The sequence below is a fragment of the Pelmatolapia mariae genome, linkage group LG5, assembly GCF_036321145.2.
Source record: "Pelmatolapia mariae isolate MD_Pm_ZW linkage group LG5, Pm_UMD_F_2, whole genome shotgun sequence".
Classification (NCBI taxonomy): Eukaryota; Metazoa; Chordata; class Actinopteri; order Cichliformes; family Cichlidae; genus Pelmatolapia; species Pelmatolapia mariae.
In genome coordinates, this window is record NC_086231.1 from 25105971 (window position 1) to 25127104 (window position 21134).

General features: G+C 40.4%; 1 protein-coding gene across 6 annotated transcripts in view; it reads right to left on the minus strand.

The window, feature by feature from the left end:
• LOC134627939 (calmodulin-binding transcription activator 1-like) overlaps window positions 1–21134 on the minus strand; it is a 57155-nt gene that overhangs the window by 29377 nt on the left and 6644 nt on the right. For all 6 annotated transcript variants that reach the window (XM_063474435.1, XM_063474434.1, XM_063474438.1 and 3 more), the window contains exon 3: window positions 19862–19965. In XM_063474435.1, the coding sequence (XP_063330505.1) occupies window positions 19862–19965 (104 nt within the window). The remainder of the gene's footprint in view (window positions 1–19861; window positions 19966–21134) is intronic.

Here is a 21134-nt window from a genome sequence, read left to right on the forward strand (position 1 = left end):
GATTTTGGTCCCCACGGTGCAGAAAGTCCCCACCAGGATAGTAAAAGTCAGATTTTGGTCCCCACCAGGATAGTACGAACCCGTACACATACACACACACACACACACACACACACACACACACACACACACACACATATATACATATTTAATGTTGGGCTATCATTGAGGGATAAGGTCTGACCTTCAGTGGGGGCCTGCCTCTGTCACCTGGTTGGGAAAGAGACATGTGCATCGCATTCATCTCTGTCTCACCCCAGCTCTCGCAGCATTCACGCGCAGGCGCATACGCTCACACTCAGACATGCGTGCACCCAAAAATATCCCCCATGTCAAAAATATACATGGAAGGATGCACAAGCATGAACAAGTGTATACACACACACAACGCGGAGGCTTAGTCTCTGAAGAGTCTGGGAGTATGTAGTGCCTGCTGCGCATGTGAGTGATGGCTTTGTAATGAAAAAGTCTCTCTCCCCTCTCCTTCACTCCATCTCCTTTTTGGTTTGACCTCTTTACTTTCCTCGCACCTCTCCCATTCCCACAGCTCACCTTCTTCTGCCTTTCCCCCCCCTGATTTTCTCATCTCCCTCTCATCACCCTCCCTTCCAAATTTACAGAGGTCCAAACGGTGAAAGTGGCGACACACACACACACACACACACACACACACACACACACTGACGGTATTGAAAGTAGCACAAACTCTTTTAGCGGAGACCTGAGAGTGAAGAAGAGACAGCCTCAATCCACTGGGGGAACATCAATCATATTTTTCTAAGACTTCCCCTCTCTTGCGCACCTTACCTGTCCTCTTCCTCTTGCCTTGTATTTGCATTTGAGGAGACGGCCCCCACTCTCTCAGCGCACATCAAAGACGGCAACAGGTGTGTGGTGTCAAACACAATGCCAGGAACCCCGCCGCGTTAGGGCGTCTTGGATAAAGCTTGTCAGAGTCCTCAAAAACTCCCGCAAAGTTAACCAGGAAAGGGTGCTCAGACACATACACACTTGCACACACAGACGGATATTTGAAATTTCGAATGATGAAAGCGCATTTAGCAGTGGGGTTTTTTTTTGTTTTTTTTTAAAGAAGCGACTTGGTGGCAGCAGTGGGTCGGTGGGGGGTGGGGGTGTCTCACTGAAGGAGTCCCCAGTGGTTGTGTTAACCCCTGATGCCTCTTCTCGTTGTGAGTCACTCTTCCCTCAGAGGGTGATCTCTGCTCTGCTATTGTTGATGTTATTGTTATTGAGGAGGTTTAGTATGATAAGGAAGGAGAGAAAGAGAGACAGAGAGAGAAACTGAGAGACGGGGAGCGAGAGAGAGAGTGAAAGAAAGTGTGTGCCACCTCTCATTGGCATAAATACTTGTTTACAACAAGACATAAATTGGCACCCTGTCAGTCAGCCTCTCTATTTCTCTTTCGTCTTACTCCCTTACTCTATTTCCTTCCCTGTCTCTCCCCCCCCCCCCTCTCCTCTTCTCTCCCTCTGTGCTGCTAAGCGTATTATAACACTCCCTGGTTCAGCCCTCTCTCATTACCATATTCTAATTACATTCGTTAAGGGGAGCATTTGGGAGTTTAATGAATAAATTTGAAAGATGGGTCTCTGTGGCGATCTTTAGGTTTGTCTCCTTCTCAACCAACTAAAGATGGGAGCATACGTGCGTGCATGTGTGTCTGCATGCACGTGTGTTTGCGCACCTGTTCAGTACGTGTGTGTGCGCGCACGCACGCTCGGTAAATATGACTGTAGCTCCATTTCAGAAAAAACAAACAAATCTAGTTAGCTCCTGGAGCTCACGTGGAGATCAAAATCTAAATCTAAATCAATTCAGAATTCTGTTTGTTTCTAACAAATAAAGATTTCATGTCATTTGGTTGTTGTTTTGGAGAAGAAGAAAAAAAGAAAACTTGGGAGCCACCCATGTTGAAGTCATGCATATTTAACTCTCCTCAATGCTCAAAAACAAGCTGCCAAAGACAAGCATCAATTTACAGATGTACAAATTGCTTGCAATCTTGAGTTTATCTTTTCTACTGACAATAGAGCTGGAGGCTTCAATCTGGGAGACGGGCAGGTGGAGTCATAACAATCATAAGCAAAAGTAAACATGAAAGGTTATCAACCCAGCTCCGCTCACTGGCTTCTATTGTTGTGCAGTTTGATCTGTCTCTGCCTAGGACGAAGCCCTGGGCTGTGGACCTGCGCTCACTCTTTCAGGGTATTGCAAAATGTAATGTACCTTTCACATGGTTTAATAAAACAGTCCCCAATGTGTTCCCAGTTCTGATGATTGCCAGCTCGCGCTTCAAAGAGTGAGGGAGAGGGAGAGCAAAACTCACTTCTTGCTAAAAAATCAAACTTTTTTTCAAATGTAACCAAATTATGTGCTTTCACTTGGACAACTGCTTTGATTACTCACAATTAAGCAATACCACAAGCAATAGAATCAAGATGGAGAATTTAATTTAACCAACGTCCCCACAGAATTCATTTTTTACTGCAACTTCAATTTAATAAAATGAACATTTTCTTCTTTGGCTAAATAAATTATTATTGCTTATTTTTTTAAAAAAATCTCAGACAGTGAATCAGTTTCCTGTTGAACTGAGCAAAGGTATAAACACAAATCTGGAGTCAGCAGAATTTGGGCAGCGTCTTGTGGTAAAAAGTATGGATTTGTATCATTGTGAATTCAGCTTGATGTGGACCGATCCATCCTGAATTTTTTCCAGCACTTCAATTTGTATTAAACTATAGCACCAGGGACAGAGTATACATATCTCAAACAAATTATGTGAACTGCAGGATGCTGTAGAAGTTAATAGTTTGCAGTACAGTGTAACACTAGATCCAAAGGGGCTCCTCTTCACACTATATTTACAGTAAAGATACATAATGCAAGGTGGAGCTCAGAGTCATCACCTTCTCTTCAAGTACTGTGATTCATGCAGTGGGCGCCAAAGAAGGTGTGCTATCTTTAACTCTTACTGCTACAACATAATGCAAGCTATGTGCACATATATATATGTATATATATATGTGTGTATATACATATACATATATATATCAGGAAGAGAAATTTCAGCAAGTTTTTATGGTTTATATCTGACAGCAAACATATTTGTTTGTCTATGGAGACACTGAGTTTACTTAAGTTTGGTTGGCTTTGTTGCAAATACTTCTGCCAAAGCTATATAATATTTGCTAATTTAATGCACTTTTAGAGATTCAAAGGCACACAGACATCAGTCATTGCCTTCCAGGCTGTCCTGGTAACTTTCCACCTCATATGAACTGTAATGGGGTGTGACTTTCTAGTTCAACATGCAATAACACCTAAGAGCAGGCAGAAATTGTAGCTTAGAGTCTCACAGAAAAAAAATGGCTGAAGTTGTGTGTTGAACATAGTTAAAACTTGCTAAACCTATAGCCATACTGCCAGAACATATATACTTCCAACAATAGGTAATTGTGCACCTAGGCTAAGTAATACCTGTTTTGTGGGTGGGAAATCTTGCTGCCACCATGTTTGCAGCAGTCATGAGCGATTACTTCCACTCTGTAATCATCTCATTTTTGTAAGAGAGTGATTTTGCCTCAAGTGTTAGGGTTGATTTCAAATAAGAAAACAATATTGTTATTGTGAGTGTCTGAGTCAAACACACAATCCAGAAAACAAGACTTTTAATCTCTGTGACTTGGTCAAGATGCAGCTGAGACAAGTGAGATGCTCTGCCTTGAGGTGTTTATAATGCCCCCTTCAACCGCTTTATACTGCATATTGAATCAATTAATACACAGTATATGCTCTGCCAGTATGCAAATGCAGCATTGCTATCCCATATATAGTTGCCTCCTTGGAGTACAAGATGATGGATGATATATTACAGCTGAGCTAGTCTTAGAGTAATGACACAGCTGCACTACAATACACAACTTAGTGCACAGCTAATAGTGTATATGCAGAGCGACAGAACGCACTCGCACACACATACACACAAATGCCACCTTGTTTAATCCCCCGGGAATCAGTGAAATTTGATTACCATGACTTTTACAAACACACTCCATATGAGAGTAGACATTCCATACATCAGCGAGGGGGGCGAGGCAGGAGGGGGAGGAAGAAGAGGACCGAATTGGGGAGATGGAGGAATATGTAGTGCTAGATCGAAGTGCAGTTGGAGAGGAAAAGACTGGACTCCTGCTGTGAGCCCCTGAATGGAACAGCTCAGATATCATAACTCACACTGAAAGTGCAAAACACACACACACACACACACACACACAGACACTGAAAAAATCTCTATATATTACGGTAGATGTTGGGAACAGCATATTTACCAGTAAATGTATATGTTTCCCTGGGTAACTCTTGTAAATGTTTACATTTCCAGAATAATGTTAGTGGAAAATGCTAGACACAACACCATGGGATTCACACCTCTCTCACTATGTTTTGTTGTGGATATGATGTTGTGGGCGGCCAATTAACCCCTTTTGCCAACCTCCTCTGAAAAACCGAGAAATAAATTGAGCATACAAACATAAATACAAACAAAGCTGAAATTAATGCTTTGTAGGTTTTAAAACATGCAATCATAATTGACCTACAGTCATGTGAAAAAAAAGTTTTCAGAAGTCTCTCTGTAGTCCTGTGAAAAATTATGTAGTCTTGCTGCTTCCATAGAGATATGGAAGGTGCTCGTAATCAAGTTCCCTCGATTAATTGATCATCAACAAGTGTGAGCAGATTTTGGCAGTTTGCTGGTCCAGAGCATTCAGGTTTGGGTTAACACAGCGCAACAATCTTTCTAGCAGCGGATGTCCCTGCAAATCCACTTCATGGTCAGATCAGCGAATGCTCAAAAAGACTGAAAAAAAACCCCAAGATCTATAGCTCAGACTTTACAGGCCTCAGTTAGCTCGTTAAAGGTTGAAGTTCATGACAGTGCAATTAGAAAAAGACCAAGTATGGCTTGTTTTCTAGGGCTGGCAGGAGAAAGCTCATGGTAGCAGGACTTTTTGTAACGTTGTAACGTTGGATCTGTAAAAACCATAAGACTTCTGGAACAATGTGCTCTGGAAAGACGAGACCAAAAGTGGAGATGTCTGGCCATAATGCACCAAACAGAGCATATTAGCACAAACACCTCGTCCAGGTTTTCAAAGGACTCCATAGATTCCTCATATTAGGGCCATTGCATGATATTGAAGCATAACATTATTCGGTTTTAAAAGCAGATGTTGTGCATCAAGCCTCTTTTTTCCACATTTGTTAGAGCCATCCAGTGCACTTTCACTAATGTATAAAATCATAGAAATTTTTGTGTTACAATTTAAGTTTTTAATTGTGATTTTAAAGAGCTTTCTGAAACAACTCTGCACCAGGAGAAACATTGTTCACAGTGAGAGTGTAGTACACACCGCAGGAGTGCTCAACTGTTTGTCTTCTTAACTCATTAACAAGTGAAAAACACATTACCATCCATAAAAACATCTACCAATGAATGTTAAACAATTCACTGCTATACACATTTACCACCGTAACATGCATCTGCTTTATAAAATCATAAAGTAATGAGCAAACAGATGATAAGTGGAAATAAATTAGAGTGTTCTGAATCTACTGCAGCAATTTGACATTTCTTTATTATTACCTTGTATTTTTGGTCTGGAGCGAATGCAGTTAATCTAACCCTGGAAATGCAATTTAACAACGACATGATCTTACCAGTTTTAATTAAAAATAAACCTATGGACTCCAAGTGGCCATTAGATGATGAAAGCTTATGAGGCCAACACACTTAGATCCAGTGCGATATCACATTAACAAAACTGACAATTTAACCCCACAGCAACTTTACGCAGCAAAAACAAATGTGGTCGGATAATTTTGCATCCCCTTTGCAAATACGTATGAACTTTGATTGCGTTAGTAAAAAATATTTGAGCTGGGATGTTTTTATTGACAATTCTATTCATCTTGGATTAGCTACAACAGAGGCAGTTAATAGTGCTATGTACAAAATTAACTGAGGCAACTTTGCATGGAATAGACAACAAACTGGAAAGTAAATTGTGGTCTCTTCACTCCAGAAAAATAAATATTAGGTGATGTATAAAAAAAAGACAGGCACAACCATAATCTGTGTCTTTCCAAGAATGCAGCGAGAAAAAAATCTGTAGAGACCAAATTAGCATCATGCCAGAAACTGCAAATTTGGAGACAGACAGACGCAGAAATAAAAACCATAAACACTCCAATCAGGTCTAGGGGAATAAAATTAAAGACTAGGTTACCATTCACAGGTTACAAATATATGTACTCATAGGCCACTTGGTTAGGTACACCTGTTCAACAGCTCGCTAACACAAATATTTCACCAGCTGTCTGTGTATTTAGGCACGTAGACATAGTCAAGACAATCACATGAAGTTCAAACTGAGCATCAGAGAGGAAAAGAAGAGTGACTTAATTTAGAATGGTCTGAGTATTTGAGAAACTGCTGTTCTATTGGGATTTTCCCATGCAACTATCTCTATTTATATAGAGGCATTTAGACGCACCACCTTGTCACAGAATGCTCTGTCATATCAGGGTGTGAGCTTCTGGAATAGTCTTCCACTGTCAGTGAGGGAAAGTACAAATCTCCCTATCTTTAAGAGTCACTTAAAAGGGTGGCTGAGGGATACACAAACATGTGATCATGTTTAATTAATCATGCTTTATATTGGACATGAAAAAGAGTTAGTGTATTACAAAAAGGGAAACAACTATTAGTGTAATGGGTCAGTGCAATATCAAGACAGTAATACTGGGGTTTGTGCAATATAATTGATTTGTTTTCGTTATTGTTATCTATATTGTCCTCTGTTGTCCACTCTTCTTGTAATTGTTTGTTCTAGTATAATGTGATCACGGTTTATGTCCTTGTCACATGATCTGTAAATAGTGTCTCTGTATGTTTTTACTAACTTGTGTGTAACACCAACCTGCCAGAGGGTCTGCAGATAGAAATTAGCCCAAGGCTATAATCTGGCATATTTACATTTGTTAAAATGTTCATTAATATGTATTGCACCTCTTTCTAAATAAAATAAATAAATAAATACTTAACTAAATAAATATTGCTTACAGAGAATGGCCCAAAAAAGAGGAAATATCCAGCAAGCTGCAGTTCTCTGGGCAAAAATGTCTTGCTGATGACAGAGGTCAAAGGAGAATCGGCAGAAAGCTTTGAACTGATAGGAAGGCAAAAGTAACTCAAATAGACACTGTTTACAATCAAGATATGCAGAAGAGTATCTCTGAAGGCACAACACATTGAACCTTGAAGCAGATGGCCTACAGCAGCAGAAGACCACACCTGGTACCACCCTGCACTGTATCAACAGTTCAGGCTGCTGGTGGTGGTGTAATGGTATAAGATATTTTCTCAGCACACTTTGGGTCCTTTAGTACCGAGCAATGCGACAGCCTGCCTGAGTACTGCTGCTGACTATGTGCATCCCTTTATGAACACCTTTATGTATCCATCTTTTGATGGCTGCTTCGAGCAGAAAAACACGCCATGTCGAAAAGCTCAGATCATCTGAAAATGGTTTCTTGTACATGACAATGAGTTTACCACACTCAAATGTCCTCCACAGTCACCAGATCTCAATCAAATTCACGTCATAGATGTACAGCTGACAAATCTGATGTAGGATACAATTCCACAGACATATTTTGTTTTCACACTGGTTATACAGCTCTTGTTGATTACTGCTGAGTAGACCACTCCATAATCCTTATACAGTGATAAAGCAGTGTGAAATGTCAATATAAGAATCTCTCTGATGACTCATGTTAAGCTCATGCAGACCCAGATGTCCATCGATATGCTCAGTGTATATTTGTCATATGAATTTACAAACAATATTGCTAAATACTTTGGAACTGGAGACTGCAACCTAGTTGGGCATGAGTAAAAGTAAGCTGTGTTTCAGATCAGCAGACCATATAGATATGAATCTACACCCACACATTGAATAAACAAGTGCACAAGATTTACACATATCTTTATATGATTTATTTATTTGTTTTATTATTTATGCATTGTTGGACTTTGCAGCACTATTTACATCAAAGCTAAGAGTATGTTAGACTGAAATCTACCTTTGTAAACATGAGCAGAGAGTATGAAATATACATTGACTTCAGAAATCCTGAACCAGGCATATTCTCTACAAGTCCCTAAGCTTCAGCTACTAAGTCAAAAAGAGAAGATGCTTAAGAAAACCCTCTTTACAAAAGAAAGCCTTCCAACACTTGTTGTTCCTAATTTGTACTCTAATGTCATGTGTACATCACAGTTATTTGGCAATATACAAAAGGCAAATTGTTAACATATGCAGTATTTGACTTCTAAAGGCCCAGCAAAGCACATAGTTATGAAAGTTAAATAAAGTTATCCAGACAAAACTCTACAGATGCAGTTCTCAAAATAGGAGCAGAAGGACCAGCTGTCTGTGCACACACATGAACACACATACACATTTATATGCTTTATCTGTCTCCAATGAATTCAATCTAATTTACACAAGAATCAGATATTACAGAGGTTTTATGTGGGGACATTTAAAGATACAAAAAATATTGTCTCCACTGCACAGCCCAGCTTCTTATTACAGCAGACACTCTGGGTCATTCAGTACTTGGTCGGGTTTAGAATCTAACAGGAAGTTAAAACTCAAAGGCACACACACACACACACACACACACACACACACACACACACACACACACACACACACACACACACACACACACACACACACACACATGCACTCAGGCACATACACAACACCCCCACACTCACAGTCGCACATTCCCACTGTTTAATATATTTCTGTGTCTCCAGTTAACAATATTTTGTGTCAAATTATAGTGGGCAAGATAAATAGTGGGTCTGTGCAACATGGAGAAAATAGAACAGGAGGAAAATGTGGGGCTTCCAGATGGGTAGGAGGAGAGGAGAGGAGAGAAGAAGAGAGGAAAAGAGAAGAGAGCAGAGGAGACCTTTGACTTTTAACAAAGCCTTTAATGAATCAATTCCTTATTTACAGTCATACAAAGAAAAACACAATATAACTGCACATTTTCACAATCTCACCCCACCCTACAGTAAACCATTACCCAAGAAACTGAGACCACGCAATTCATTATTCACTGTGTACAGAACATTTCCTTCACCCCCCCAAAAAGAGATGAAATGATCCAAGTCTGCAACCATTTCATAGTAGGTGAACTCTATTCTGATACGAGCAGACACCAGACTTTTGAAGTTTAACATCTGTAGACCCTGTTCCTTTCATTTTATTCCTCCTGGTTAACACAATCCCAGTTTTTGCCTGACCTATAAGAAAACTGACTAGATATGTCTCCACTATGCTGCACTATCTGTCTGGGTTTACAAATGAGAATGTTGTCATCCCACACCTGTCCATACCCAGCCACAGGAACTAGCCTAGGACAGGTTACCCACAGATTTTGCAGGGTCTCCTGTTATGTGGTCTATATGTGCCACATGTCTGTTTGTGGCCCCAGCCCCCATGTGCCACTCTCCACTGGAGAACCGCACTGCGTTTCTTTATAGGTTTGTCCAGCTGCCTATAGGAGAAGAAAACTAGAACAAGAAGTAATGAAGCTCCATTGAGAGCTTTCATACTCGCAGCATACAGGAAATACATATATCTTTGAGGCTTTAGGAAGATCAGTGAGCTGCGGTGTTTCAAAAGATACAAGAGCCACATCTTCTTCATGTTCCTCTACTACAGTGTTGATGGACAGCGGTGGCAAAGGAGTTCAAACCAATGGCTGCGTTTCTGCGGAGCCTACAAATAATGCTCACGGAGACCAGGAAGGGCAAAGCACAAAACCAGTTTAAGAGCTGATGGCAACAGTTTTACACTGATCTCCTGATCTCAACCCTTCCAACTCTGTCAGGCCAGCTGTTGTAAGGATTCTTTGTATGCCAGCAGAGTTAAGCATCCGGAAACTGAGTAAGTGGGCTACAGAACAGAGGCTCTTCCCTCATGTTCCCATATACTTTTGAGCACTCTTAAGCCAGTGGTCTTTAGCATGTCTTTAGCACAGAGGTAGAATGATGAAGTTCCTAATATGTCCATACTGGTAAGTTAAGTTAATCAGTCTCTTCTGAATGTCCTGCACCAGTGCATTTGAAGGCTCAAGAAGATTATTCACAACCAGTCACAGCCGTCCTATAAGGGGCTATAAGACAGCTGTGACTGGGCCCACATTCATTTAAACAATCGGGCACTAATTTTCTCCACTACACCCTCCCAGTTTTTCCTCTGCAAATCATCATTGCCAAGAAAAACCCCAAGGCATTTCATCCCCTGTCTGCTCCACTGCACCCCAGCTGGAAGTAATGGCTGCTTGTTTGCTTCTCCTAACAGTAAACCTTCACACTTTTGCCAGTTAACTCTCACAGAGGATACACACTTACACAGTGGTAACTTTTGTTCCAATATGTGAGTATCATTTTTGACTAGCAGACAAACTAACTGATATACTGGCATCTGCATCAAAGTTTAACCCCGTGAGATCCTGTCTTAATTGGTTCAAGAGGGGCCCAATGGTGAGAGCATACAACATAGCAGACATTAGCCTAATGCCTCTCTGTACAGGGACTGGTCTGCTGAGTCCCCCTCGTATCTTCAGCAAAACAGACGCATTTGAATAGGGCAACTTAATTCATGAAATACATTTTATTCCAAACCGAAAAGCTTCAAGCATCCTAAACAAATAAAAATGATCCACTATGTCAAAAGGTTTTTCTTGATTTATAGAAAAAAGGCGTACATCCAGACCCTGACATTTTGATAGGTCATTTCATGACTCAAAAACAGATTGTCTATTTTTGTGCATTCAAGAATGTAATATGACTGACTGTTATTGATAACAGAAACCAAAGTATCAAACAGTCCTTCAGTCTATTTGAGAGACATTTTGTAATTATTTTATAATCTGTGCAAAGGAGAAACACTGGACTAAAGTTTCTAAGCAAACCTAGATCTCTCTCTTTTTTTGTAAATGTTGGCAAAACTGCTCTGGAGCAGCTGAGTAGCATTGTTGCAGAGTCTAATAAGTCTCTAAAATGTTTATACAAATCTTTTCCTAACACAAACCAAAACAGTTTATAGGACTCTGCAGGGAGTCCATCGATTTCTGATGCTCAGCCACATGTAAGCTGCTGGACGGCAGTAGACAACTCGCCAAAAGAAAGGGGTGTCTCAGTCGAAGTTTTCTGTGTGTATCTAGTGTTGGCAGTCCTTCCATTACCATATCCATGCATCTAGGATCACAACTAGAGCAGGGCGATATGACCAAAAATATTTATCACGATATACATTTGAAAATTTGCGATAACGATATAACTGACGATATAATTGACACTAGACAAAATACTTTACAACTCCACAACTTTATTAGTGCAAAAAAAAAAAAACCCATCAATGTATTTACACTTAAACAACATGTGCATTTTTTATGTGCGTTAAAGTTATATAAAAATTTAACAGTGCAAATGCAAATTCCTTGCTGACAGTTTAACCAAAAGGCATTTCCAGTGGAAATTGGCCGACATATCCTCAGCATAACCATGTATAATATCCACAAAACTTAAAAAGCGGTTATACACACACAATACGGTAATATTATGTCGAAGCACAGTACGTATCACTCCGCGAGGCTCCTGCCTACGATAGCCGTAATGCTCCGACAATCCATCAAGGGGTGCGGGTTCGTAGCTTAGCAAAGTCGTACTGAAACATTTGACAGATTTTCAAGCGCAAATTTTGTAATCCCTTTATTTCAACAAAGTAACTGTATTCTGAATACCACCTTTTTAAACGGTAACTGTAACGGAATACAGTTACTCATATTTTGTATTCTAAATACGTAACGGTGGTACATGTATTCTGTTACTCCCCAACACTGCGTGTACCACATAAAATCGTTTCGAGGTCAGTAAACACAACCAGAATTCATACATAAGGCACCCGGGATTATAAGGGGCACTGTCGATTTTCAGAAAAATCAAAGGATTGATTTTAAGTGTGCCGTATTTTCTAAAAAACACGGTAATAACGACGGCCCGCTAGCATGCTCTACCAAAAATAGTGCTTTGTTGTGTATCTGACAGACGAAAGCTAAACCAGTTCCACACCACTGAAGTTGCAGCATTTTTACAAACCAATTCTGGTTCATCCGTTTCATTCAACGATCCGCTTTCGCCCTTCTCATTCTCCGTCGCCATCATGCTTTTTCGTGTGCGTATGAAAACAAAAAGGCACTGCGCATGCACGTTTTACCCATATTCTATCGCAATATTTCATTTTCTTATCATTGCCCAACATTATACTGGTATATATGATATGGCCCAGCCCTAATCACAACTGTCATCAAAAAGTGTAATGTTGAAGTGTGAGGTCAGCATCCTCAGCTTCACTAGATTAGCTGCTGTGGTCCTATCAGGAAGCTTCAGGTGTCATCAAATTATGATACCTAACTTCTGTTTTCTAATTTAAAAAAGCATGTTGTTGGCACATCTATGTCATTAATGGAAGATATTCCATTTCTGACTGAAGTCCCCTTTGCCTTTTTTTTGCTCTTGCTTTACTCCCAAGTTTTGCTGTAGCTCTGCTTCCCAATTAACGAATGTATCCTCAGATAATCAAATTTGGCTTTCTAATACCTGTAAATGGGCGGTTCTGCTGACAAAAGGTTCCAGTTTGAGTTTTCCTCAGCTCACACCATTGAGTTAGTGATTGGAAGTGATTTTTTTTCTTAAACCCAAATGACTTGAAAATGACTGACAGATGATCTTTTTACAAATTAACTGAATATTTAAATGCCAATAATGAAAATGATGAATAATGAAACTACCCTTATTCTTCTTCAGGGAAATAGTCCAAAACCACCACCACAAAACCAATTCCACACACTCACTGGCCACCTTACACTCCATCACTCCCAGCACACAATGTAAAGAGGAAAGGAGGGACAGTTCTAACTCCACCCTGTAAAACCCAGTTAATCTTGTCTTCTTGTGAACTTGTGCGGGTTAAAATACCAGCATGGCTAAAACTTGCAGAATTTACCATGCACGTCCCTGTTTGCAAAAGCTTGCTGAATAATTACATTTATCAACAGGGATATTAATCTTTGAGTAGAATGGATGCAGTTACTTCTTTGTGTTTCTTTACATTTTGGTTAATTTTTCCGGTCGGGTCAGCAGGACAGTATGGAAGTGGAAAATGGAAGTCACAGCAGACACAAAGTGACGCTGGGTGTTAATTGGGCTATGCTTGGCTCAGAGAGAGATGGGAAGATAGGAGGGTGGTGGGGTGGGGGTTGGAGGGATGAAGCGAGAGAGCCTGGAGGACTAATTAGTGATTATAACTTGGCGCTCTCCAAACATAAAATATTTCTCAACCCAAAAGACAGAGGAATGATTAAAAATAAAAGAATGGGAATCAAACACAAGGAGCTGTGAAACACCCCTCTGGTCCTGCGTGTGCATGACTGCGAGTGTAGACGTATGTAGCATGCATGAGTGTGCATGTGCGAGTGTGTGTACTGGCTTCTTTGCCCCCTCATTAAACTATGCTTTACTCTGGTAAACGGCAACAGCACAGAGCTCAATGTCAACTGGAGAGGTTACAGCCATAGGCAGGCTCTGGGACACACACACACACTGACACGGATAAAGTTTCTCACCAACATGTTATCTAACAAATACTTGAGCAGCACACCCATTTTGTTTAAAAATAAAACTTTCTATAAGTTTCCAAAACCCTTATACTTCTGTCTATGTTGTGACACGGCCAAAAGGAGAAGAAAAAAAAGCAGAGTTTGAGCCTTTCACGACCAGGATGTGTTGCACTTTGGCAGTTTGCACATCGATGTCAAAAATCAAGGGCACAACTTTGGAAAGAAAATGGGGTCATAAGGACTGTAGCTGCGCATCACCAAATCTGAAAATGAAAAAGAATAGTTTGGGCTTTATTTTTTTGAGGACTGTGCCTGTAACAGTGCCTGACAATTTCAAAACAAATGACTAAGATTTGCACAAATAGTCCCTGTTTTTTTTTTAAAAAAGGTTTGGAGTTACACATGTGTGGTATTGTGTGGGTGCAGCTGTCAGAAGAACACATTTCTCTGGAGGGGAGAGAATCAACATTTAATCATTCTGATAAGCTCTCTGCCGAACGCTGTAGACACCAACACTGACATGGAACGATTTCACTAATAAATAGTTTAAAAAGTTAAATAGTAACTAAACTACTACTTGTATATTTAATAGCTGCATTAATACAACGTATCAGTCAATATCACCATAATGTATAATGCAAGCGTGCCAGATTTATACAAAAGGTTGAGGATAATTCCCATCAGCTTTTCCTGGATAGAAAACAAGATGACAGGCTAACAGAAAAGCAGTATCTTTTTTTGTTATAGTGAATTAAACTATTTTGTATTTTACTGTCCACCCCAGTGGCTTGTATGACTGGACAGGCAGAGTATCCCCACTGGCAAAAAGAAGTGGATCTGCTGGGATTGGCTCCAGAGCCACCTCTACCAGGAATTGGATAAATGGAAGAAATTGATGGATGGAATAATGGATGGATGATTGTTTTGTTTTTTTGTTGCCAGACAACGATGACATTGAGGTCTGGAGATGGTTACATAACAACAAAATGGGTCAATTATTGGTTCAAAATCCTCAGAGTGGTACTCCCCTAAATGAAAAGAAAAAATGCGTACATTTACATATTTTAAATTAAAATATTTAATTAAAAAACATTTTGACAAATATTTCTGCTCTACTACTACGTGTGACAGTTTAGGGGGAATTTATTCAGACACCCGAAGCTCCAAGTCAGAGTAACATGGAGTGAAAGAGCCCAAAACATCGAAATTGTGATGTTTAAATTGTGCATACAAAGGGGAAACTCACTGTGAAATAATGTGTTGATAGGATATATATTTCTGAACTGTAAAAGTGTTTTCAAGGATATTTCCCTCTCTCCCTGGTGGGAGGTCGGTATGTGCCTGCTCATATAAGGCTAATGATGTAATAACCATGCCTCCGACTGATCCAATCAAGCTTCAGCTGGAACTATAACCTTTCAGCCACTCGGGACCATTCTAGTAAAATAAAGACTATTGTAGCCATCTGCAGTAATTTGTATTTAGTTGAAAAGGTCTGTGGGGTGGGGAGGTCAGACAGTTCAGACACAAAAAGAAGGAGCTGGGGTGAATGCGGGTTGCAAAGCAGCTTGCAGGAATAACTCTGTGTAATCAACTTATCTGTTAGGACAGCTGCTGATTTTGACTATATGATCTTCCCAATCAATGCATAATTAGTACTTGTATATTTAATTTGGACTTTTGGATTTTACTCTAGGTTTAGCTGTGAAATTTTAGTTCTGTGTGAATTTTTTTTCCACCCACAAGAGCACCAAATCTTTATGCAAATATTTGACTATGAAAATCTTTTTTTTTCTTGTACTTTTTCACACAGCATATAACAAATTAAAATATTAGATCTATTTGGTGCTTATTCAAACATTTAAATTAATCTTATCTAACCATTCCAACACATTCACAAATATGAACGCAGGGATGAACAGCTGTAATACTCACGACACCTATTTCCCTACACCACAGTCTGAATGGAACAGAGAGGCCTGCAATAATCACTCAGGGTTTCCATAATGGATTCATGGTCTAGTAACTGACAACTGCCAATCTCCCCCTAGTGTAACTTGTTTTTCAGGCACTCCTGCCTCATGTTTTAGCCACATTGGAAAAACAGGAAATATCTCCACAAACAGCGGAGTGCTGTGTATGTGCATATTTAATCCAATGTATCTGTTTAATGGCTCACAAACAACAGTAATGGCATTAATAATAAATTAAACATGCACACATACTCACACACCAGCAACCCAAGCTTTGTTTGGTCTAGAAATTGTAGCTCCCATAAGCTGAGACACTACAGCACGCACGTGTGAGTGGGTTACTGACAGTATTCCCTGAGATGTCTGCTCTTTACCTATTATTATTGTTGTTGCTATTATTTTTTTTAATTATCATGTCTGGTTGACATGATCGGCAACTCACTGATACCACTTGCAATCCCTCTCCTATCACCTTAAGTGTGCTGCAAAATCATGAATGGTGCACATGCATCATCAATCATATAATTAACACAAATATAAATGCGTGCGTGCGTGCGTGCACACACACACACACACACACACACACACACACACATACACACGCACACACTCATGCACAATCGGTTACCATGAGAACAACTATGCACAAAAAGAGATACACACCCACACACAGGAGGCAGATGATGGTGTGGAACATATATGATTTTTGATCCACTTCTTATCACGTTATTGTCATGCAGCAACACAACCAGACAACGGGCGTGTGAGCGCCGGTAATGAGCCTCTCGTCACACCACACAGCTACGTACACATCTCTGCACGATGAGAACAGCGCATTACGGCAAAAACACTGCCTGTTTCAGAGCATTTTGTTTCATATCATTAAGGACAAAATAGTACCGCTCTCACATTTGCTTTTTCCCCCCACTCGTACAGTCGAGCGACATGTGGAGCAGAGTCACATGCAGACGCGTTGTGGCACAGGCAACTGTCATCTGTGTGATGCACTGAAGTCTGTACCAACACATTTGACAGTTGCATCATTTGAATCATAGTGGGGGAGAAGCTCTGAAGTAGAAGCCTTTAAAATGCACATTAGACCACACAATGACATGCACATTTGCACAGCGTGTGTGTGCATGTCTCATATTGAACCGGGGCTTTAAAAAGAATTTTTTAACTTAGTATTCATCTCAGTCTGGCTTCTTAATATACGAGCCAGGATGTCAAGGGTCCCCACAAGAGTAATCATATCTTTTCATGAGCTTGAGTCACACGATGAGACTCTAAAGTTGGTCTTTGTCTACATTTCAAAAGTTTGATAGCCTCCTCGTGGTGGTGCTCCGAAGAATTTGCTGAAACCAAACAACGAGTAATTCCAGATGGATAGATAACACAGGCTCCACCATCAGTCTGCCCACCTGAGTGTGGTTTGTTATCTAAAACTAGTCCATAGTCTATTACCATGGACAGATACACATACACCCCCAATCTATTATTGAACAAAAGGCTCACGCCTCCGCTCAGCCCTTCAGGGAGGAATCCATCCCTCCATCCCAGAATAATTTCACACATCAGTAGATACACAAAAGAGGGGGAGAGAGAGAGCGAGAGAGAGAGGAAAGAGAGGGAAGGGAAGGAAGAGAGGAAAGGACAGAGAGCAGGAGGAACGGCCGGGGTAAAAAATGTATGGGGTCACAGCTCAGTGCTTGTGGGAGACCAAGGTGTCAGGGGGAGCCATGCGTGACAAAACAGAGATCCTTTTGCGCACAGGGAAACAAACGCACACGCACACACAGCCATACACACACAAACACACACACACACTTGCAAAGACATGCACATGCCAAGAAAAAGGTGAGACTAAGGACGTATCAGATGAAGACATGTAAAGATTGAATCTGACTTAATAAGAGGCATTCTCGCTCAAACGAAGTCTTAATCTCTTTATCTATCACGCTCGTCTTTGTAGCCTCACACACACACACACAGACACACACACACACACACACACACACACAAACTACGGATAATCCTGATTCTGCATGGCTTTTATAAACAGCATGTAAAAACCCAAAAGCCATTGACGATGAGGACACCCAAAGCCAATTCTTGATTTGCTTATGTACAGACGTATGGAAACAAAGAATTATATAGAAACACACACAAATGGATCTACACACTAAATAATTACACACACACATGCATACAAATATTGAAGAGATGTGCCCAAGTAAATAAAATCTCCAAATTTAACAGCTGGCTTGACAGCTGATTTGTCCAGAAACCCCGCATCTAAAAATGTTTTGCATTATAATCTATTGTGGACATTCAACAGTACACGCAGATAAAATTTCAGGACAATGCTAATTTAATATCCTATACGCTGATGACAAAAACTGGTAGATTTCTTTGAATGTCTGCAATTCAGACAGATTATAAAAAGTCAACAGACAGGGAAAAAAATCAATTCTTTTGTCGCAGCAGCTTCAAAATAATCAATGGCAATAATCTAGGGTTCCTTACGCCGGATGCACAGGCTGAAATACATACATGCACTAAACGCACAGTGAGCATACACATGTCTCCCACTAAGAAAGCACTAAGCAAGAGGAGCAGCAGACACAATGGACTGTTTAAGTATGCGGAAAACTTTATGCCTGGGTGGAAGAGGAGCTTTGAAGAAATCCGCTGAGGGACAACCAACCTCCCCCTGAACTGAGCCTGTACCTCCTCATCAGAGAGGGAGAGAGAGGCATGGGGAGTGGTGTGTGTGTGGAGGGGGGGCAGTGGTACTGGGGGTGTAGAGACAGAAAGAGATGGAGAGAGAAGAGTTGGAAGGGAGACTTAGGGAGACAAGAAGGGAGTAAGGCCAGGAAAAGGGGCAGAAACAAGGTGTGCTCGTCTAATTCAGAGCATTGTCCACAATTGCTTGTGGCTGGCTGATGTGTGGAAGTCCCTAACCGGTAGCAGTCACGTTGCTCTGAAACACACCACAAACACACACACACACCGCACATGCACACTGCTTATTCATACAAACACACTGTTCAGTAGGCACCGTGCTTAACTCCCAGTATGACCTTCATTGAGATGGATTGCATGAAAAATGTAATGACTTTCCTGAGAGAAAAACCACAGGCCAAATCAGCTTTGCATTGCATAATAATGCTGGACTTGGTAATCAATAACACAAACACACATCCATAATGGAGTGCACAGTCTGCACATGGAGAAAATGTCTCAGCAGAGGCCAACCACATCACAATGGATGGAGGAAACCACCAGTGGAGGGGCTGTGCGATGCATAAACAAGGAGGTATTGACGATAAATGCCTGCAACCATTTCCACCCATCAGACACTTTTCTAAGCTAACAGCTTAAGTCTGGAAACAACATGCAACTCTGAAAAGCTTTTCGCACGCCCAAAACGTTAATCTCAGGGTTATCCTTGTCCCGAACCTAATTTGACCCAATTTTACACTCTTGGCTAAGTTATCTATTGTTCACGCAGCAAAGATGATGCTAATTTTGGCCTAGAGCAAAGCGATCTCCACTCTTTATGAATGAATGGTAGCTATGTGTTTGCTTTGGAGCCAAAAACATACAACAGTTTTATCAACTTTCTCTGGTTCCATAGCAAAAAAATTTATCTTACTGACCAGACCTTCTTTGAACCTAGTAAAACGCAGCACTAGAAACAATCATATCTGTACTCTCATGCCTTGTTTTTCAGCCTATAAGCCTTATTGTTTCAGACCTCAAATCCTCTGTTTCCTATGCCCTACCCCAGAATGGTTTTGGGTTACAAAGAAAAACAGACAGCAACATGCCAAATGGAATCTATACTCTGTAAGATTTTCACTGTGAGTTCAGGTTGCTGATGGTTGTTTTTTGGGTTTTGTTTTTTTTTGTTACTTCCCAGTGTCACAGTTTTAGGATCCCATAATGAAAAGCTGCCATTGTGTTTGTTTACCTCCTCTTCATCTCTCAATGTGACATTAGTTAGAGATGAGTCACCAGCCAGGAAAAAAACAAAAACACTGTTCATCTTTCTGTCACAGATATTTCCCTCTTGAGTGTATCTCATTCTCACCTCGTTGGTGTTCCAGCGATGGCGCTCCTTGGGCAGAGAGGAACATTTGGGTAGACACTCTAGCAGCTTCTTAGGAAGGTAAATCTTCAACTGGCCGGGCTCATCTGAGGTAGGGAAGAAAAAAAGAAGAAGATTAAACAGGATAAATGACAGACGAATAGAAAGAGAGGACTAATTGCACATTAGACACAAAGACACCTTGAGCAGAATAGCAGAATTCTTGGATATGGCAAAGAAAAATTATGAGTTAAAATTATAAGTACAATTTTAAAGGTTTGATATGAGAGATGTGTTCTGTCCATCTTGTACTTGAGTGGGATATTTGAGATTTATCAGGAATATTTTTGGCATAGCAGTGGAAAGAGATGTCTGCAAGGAAGTCTGAATGACCTTGAAATTATGGTATTCCTAATCAATAAACCAAGAGAAACCGATGAAGTTGGGTTTAATATTTCCACATCATCTTTATGTCACTGGGCCTTAATATAGCTTATTATCTATGTGTGATTCAAAGTGCTGAACATGAAAAGGAGTACAGAATTTATCCAATCGAGGTAATCAAGTTAACAATAGCTAAGCGTGCAGAGGGAGTGGCGGCCGGGTTACTTTTGGACCGCAAGTGAAGATGCACCTGGGGCCCACCCACAAACAGATTTAGATAAAGAAGAATCCATTATCATACATTATCAGTGCATTTGGGGTTGATAACAATCACGGCTAATCACAGGGGCATTACTTATCCCCATTAAAAGCAATGCTTTTCCCACAGTGTTACACACACAGTTTGGTAATGAGGTGGAGAAACCCAGAATAGCTCTCCCTGTGATTTAACTAATATTCTTGTACAGGAGGCAGGGTGACGTGCGAGTAAGCAGGATCAGACCATGTACATACACACAGGGTAGTGTGTCTATGTTAATCTGTTCAATAGAAATCTCGGTATTTCCTTGTTGTTACTAAACACTCGATAAACAAAATGCCCACTATTGAAATTTAGACCTTATTTTACTATAGTGCACATAATCTCTGCCTGTCTGTCTGCAAACTCCTACACAGTCAGGACATGAGCAGTCACACTTGGCATATAGGTCCCTGAAGGGTTCACTAACCAACAGCTAGTCATTACAATAAAACCACTGTATTATTTTAATTTCACAATAAATTCTACCTTGTCAATATTGAATATATTCATTACTAATATGCCCAAGTGTGACAGTATCAATAAACTGAAACAGTAAGTTTTGAAGTCAAGTTTACTATACTCTGTGATTTT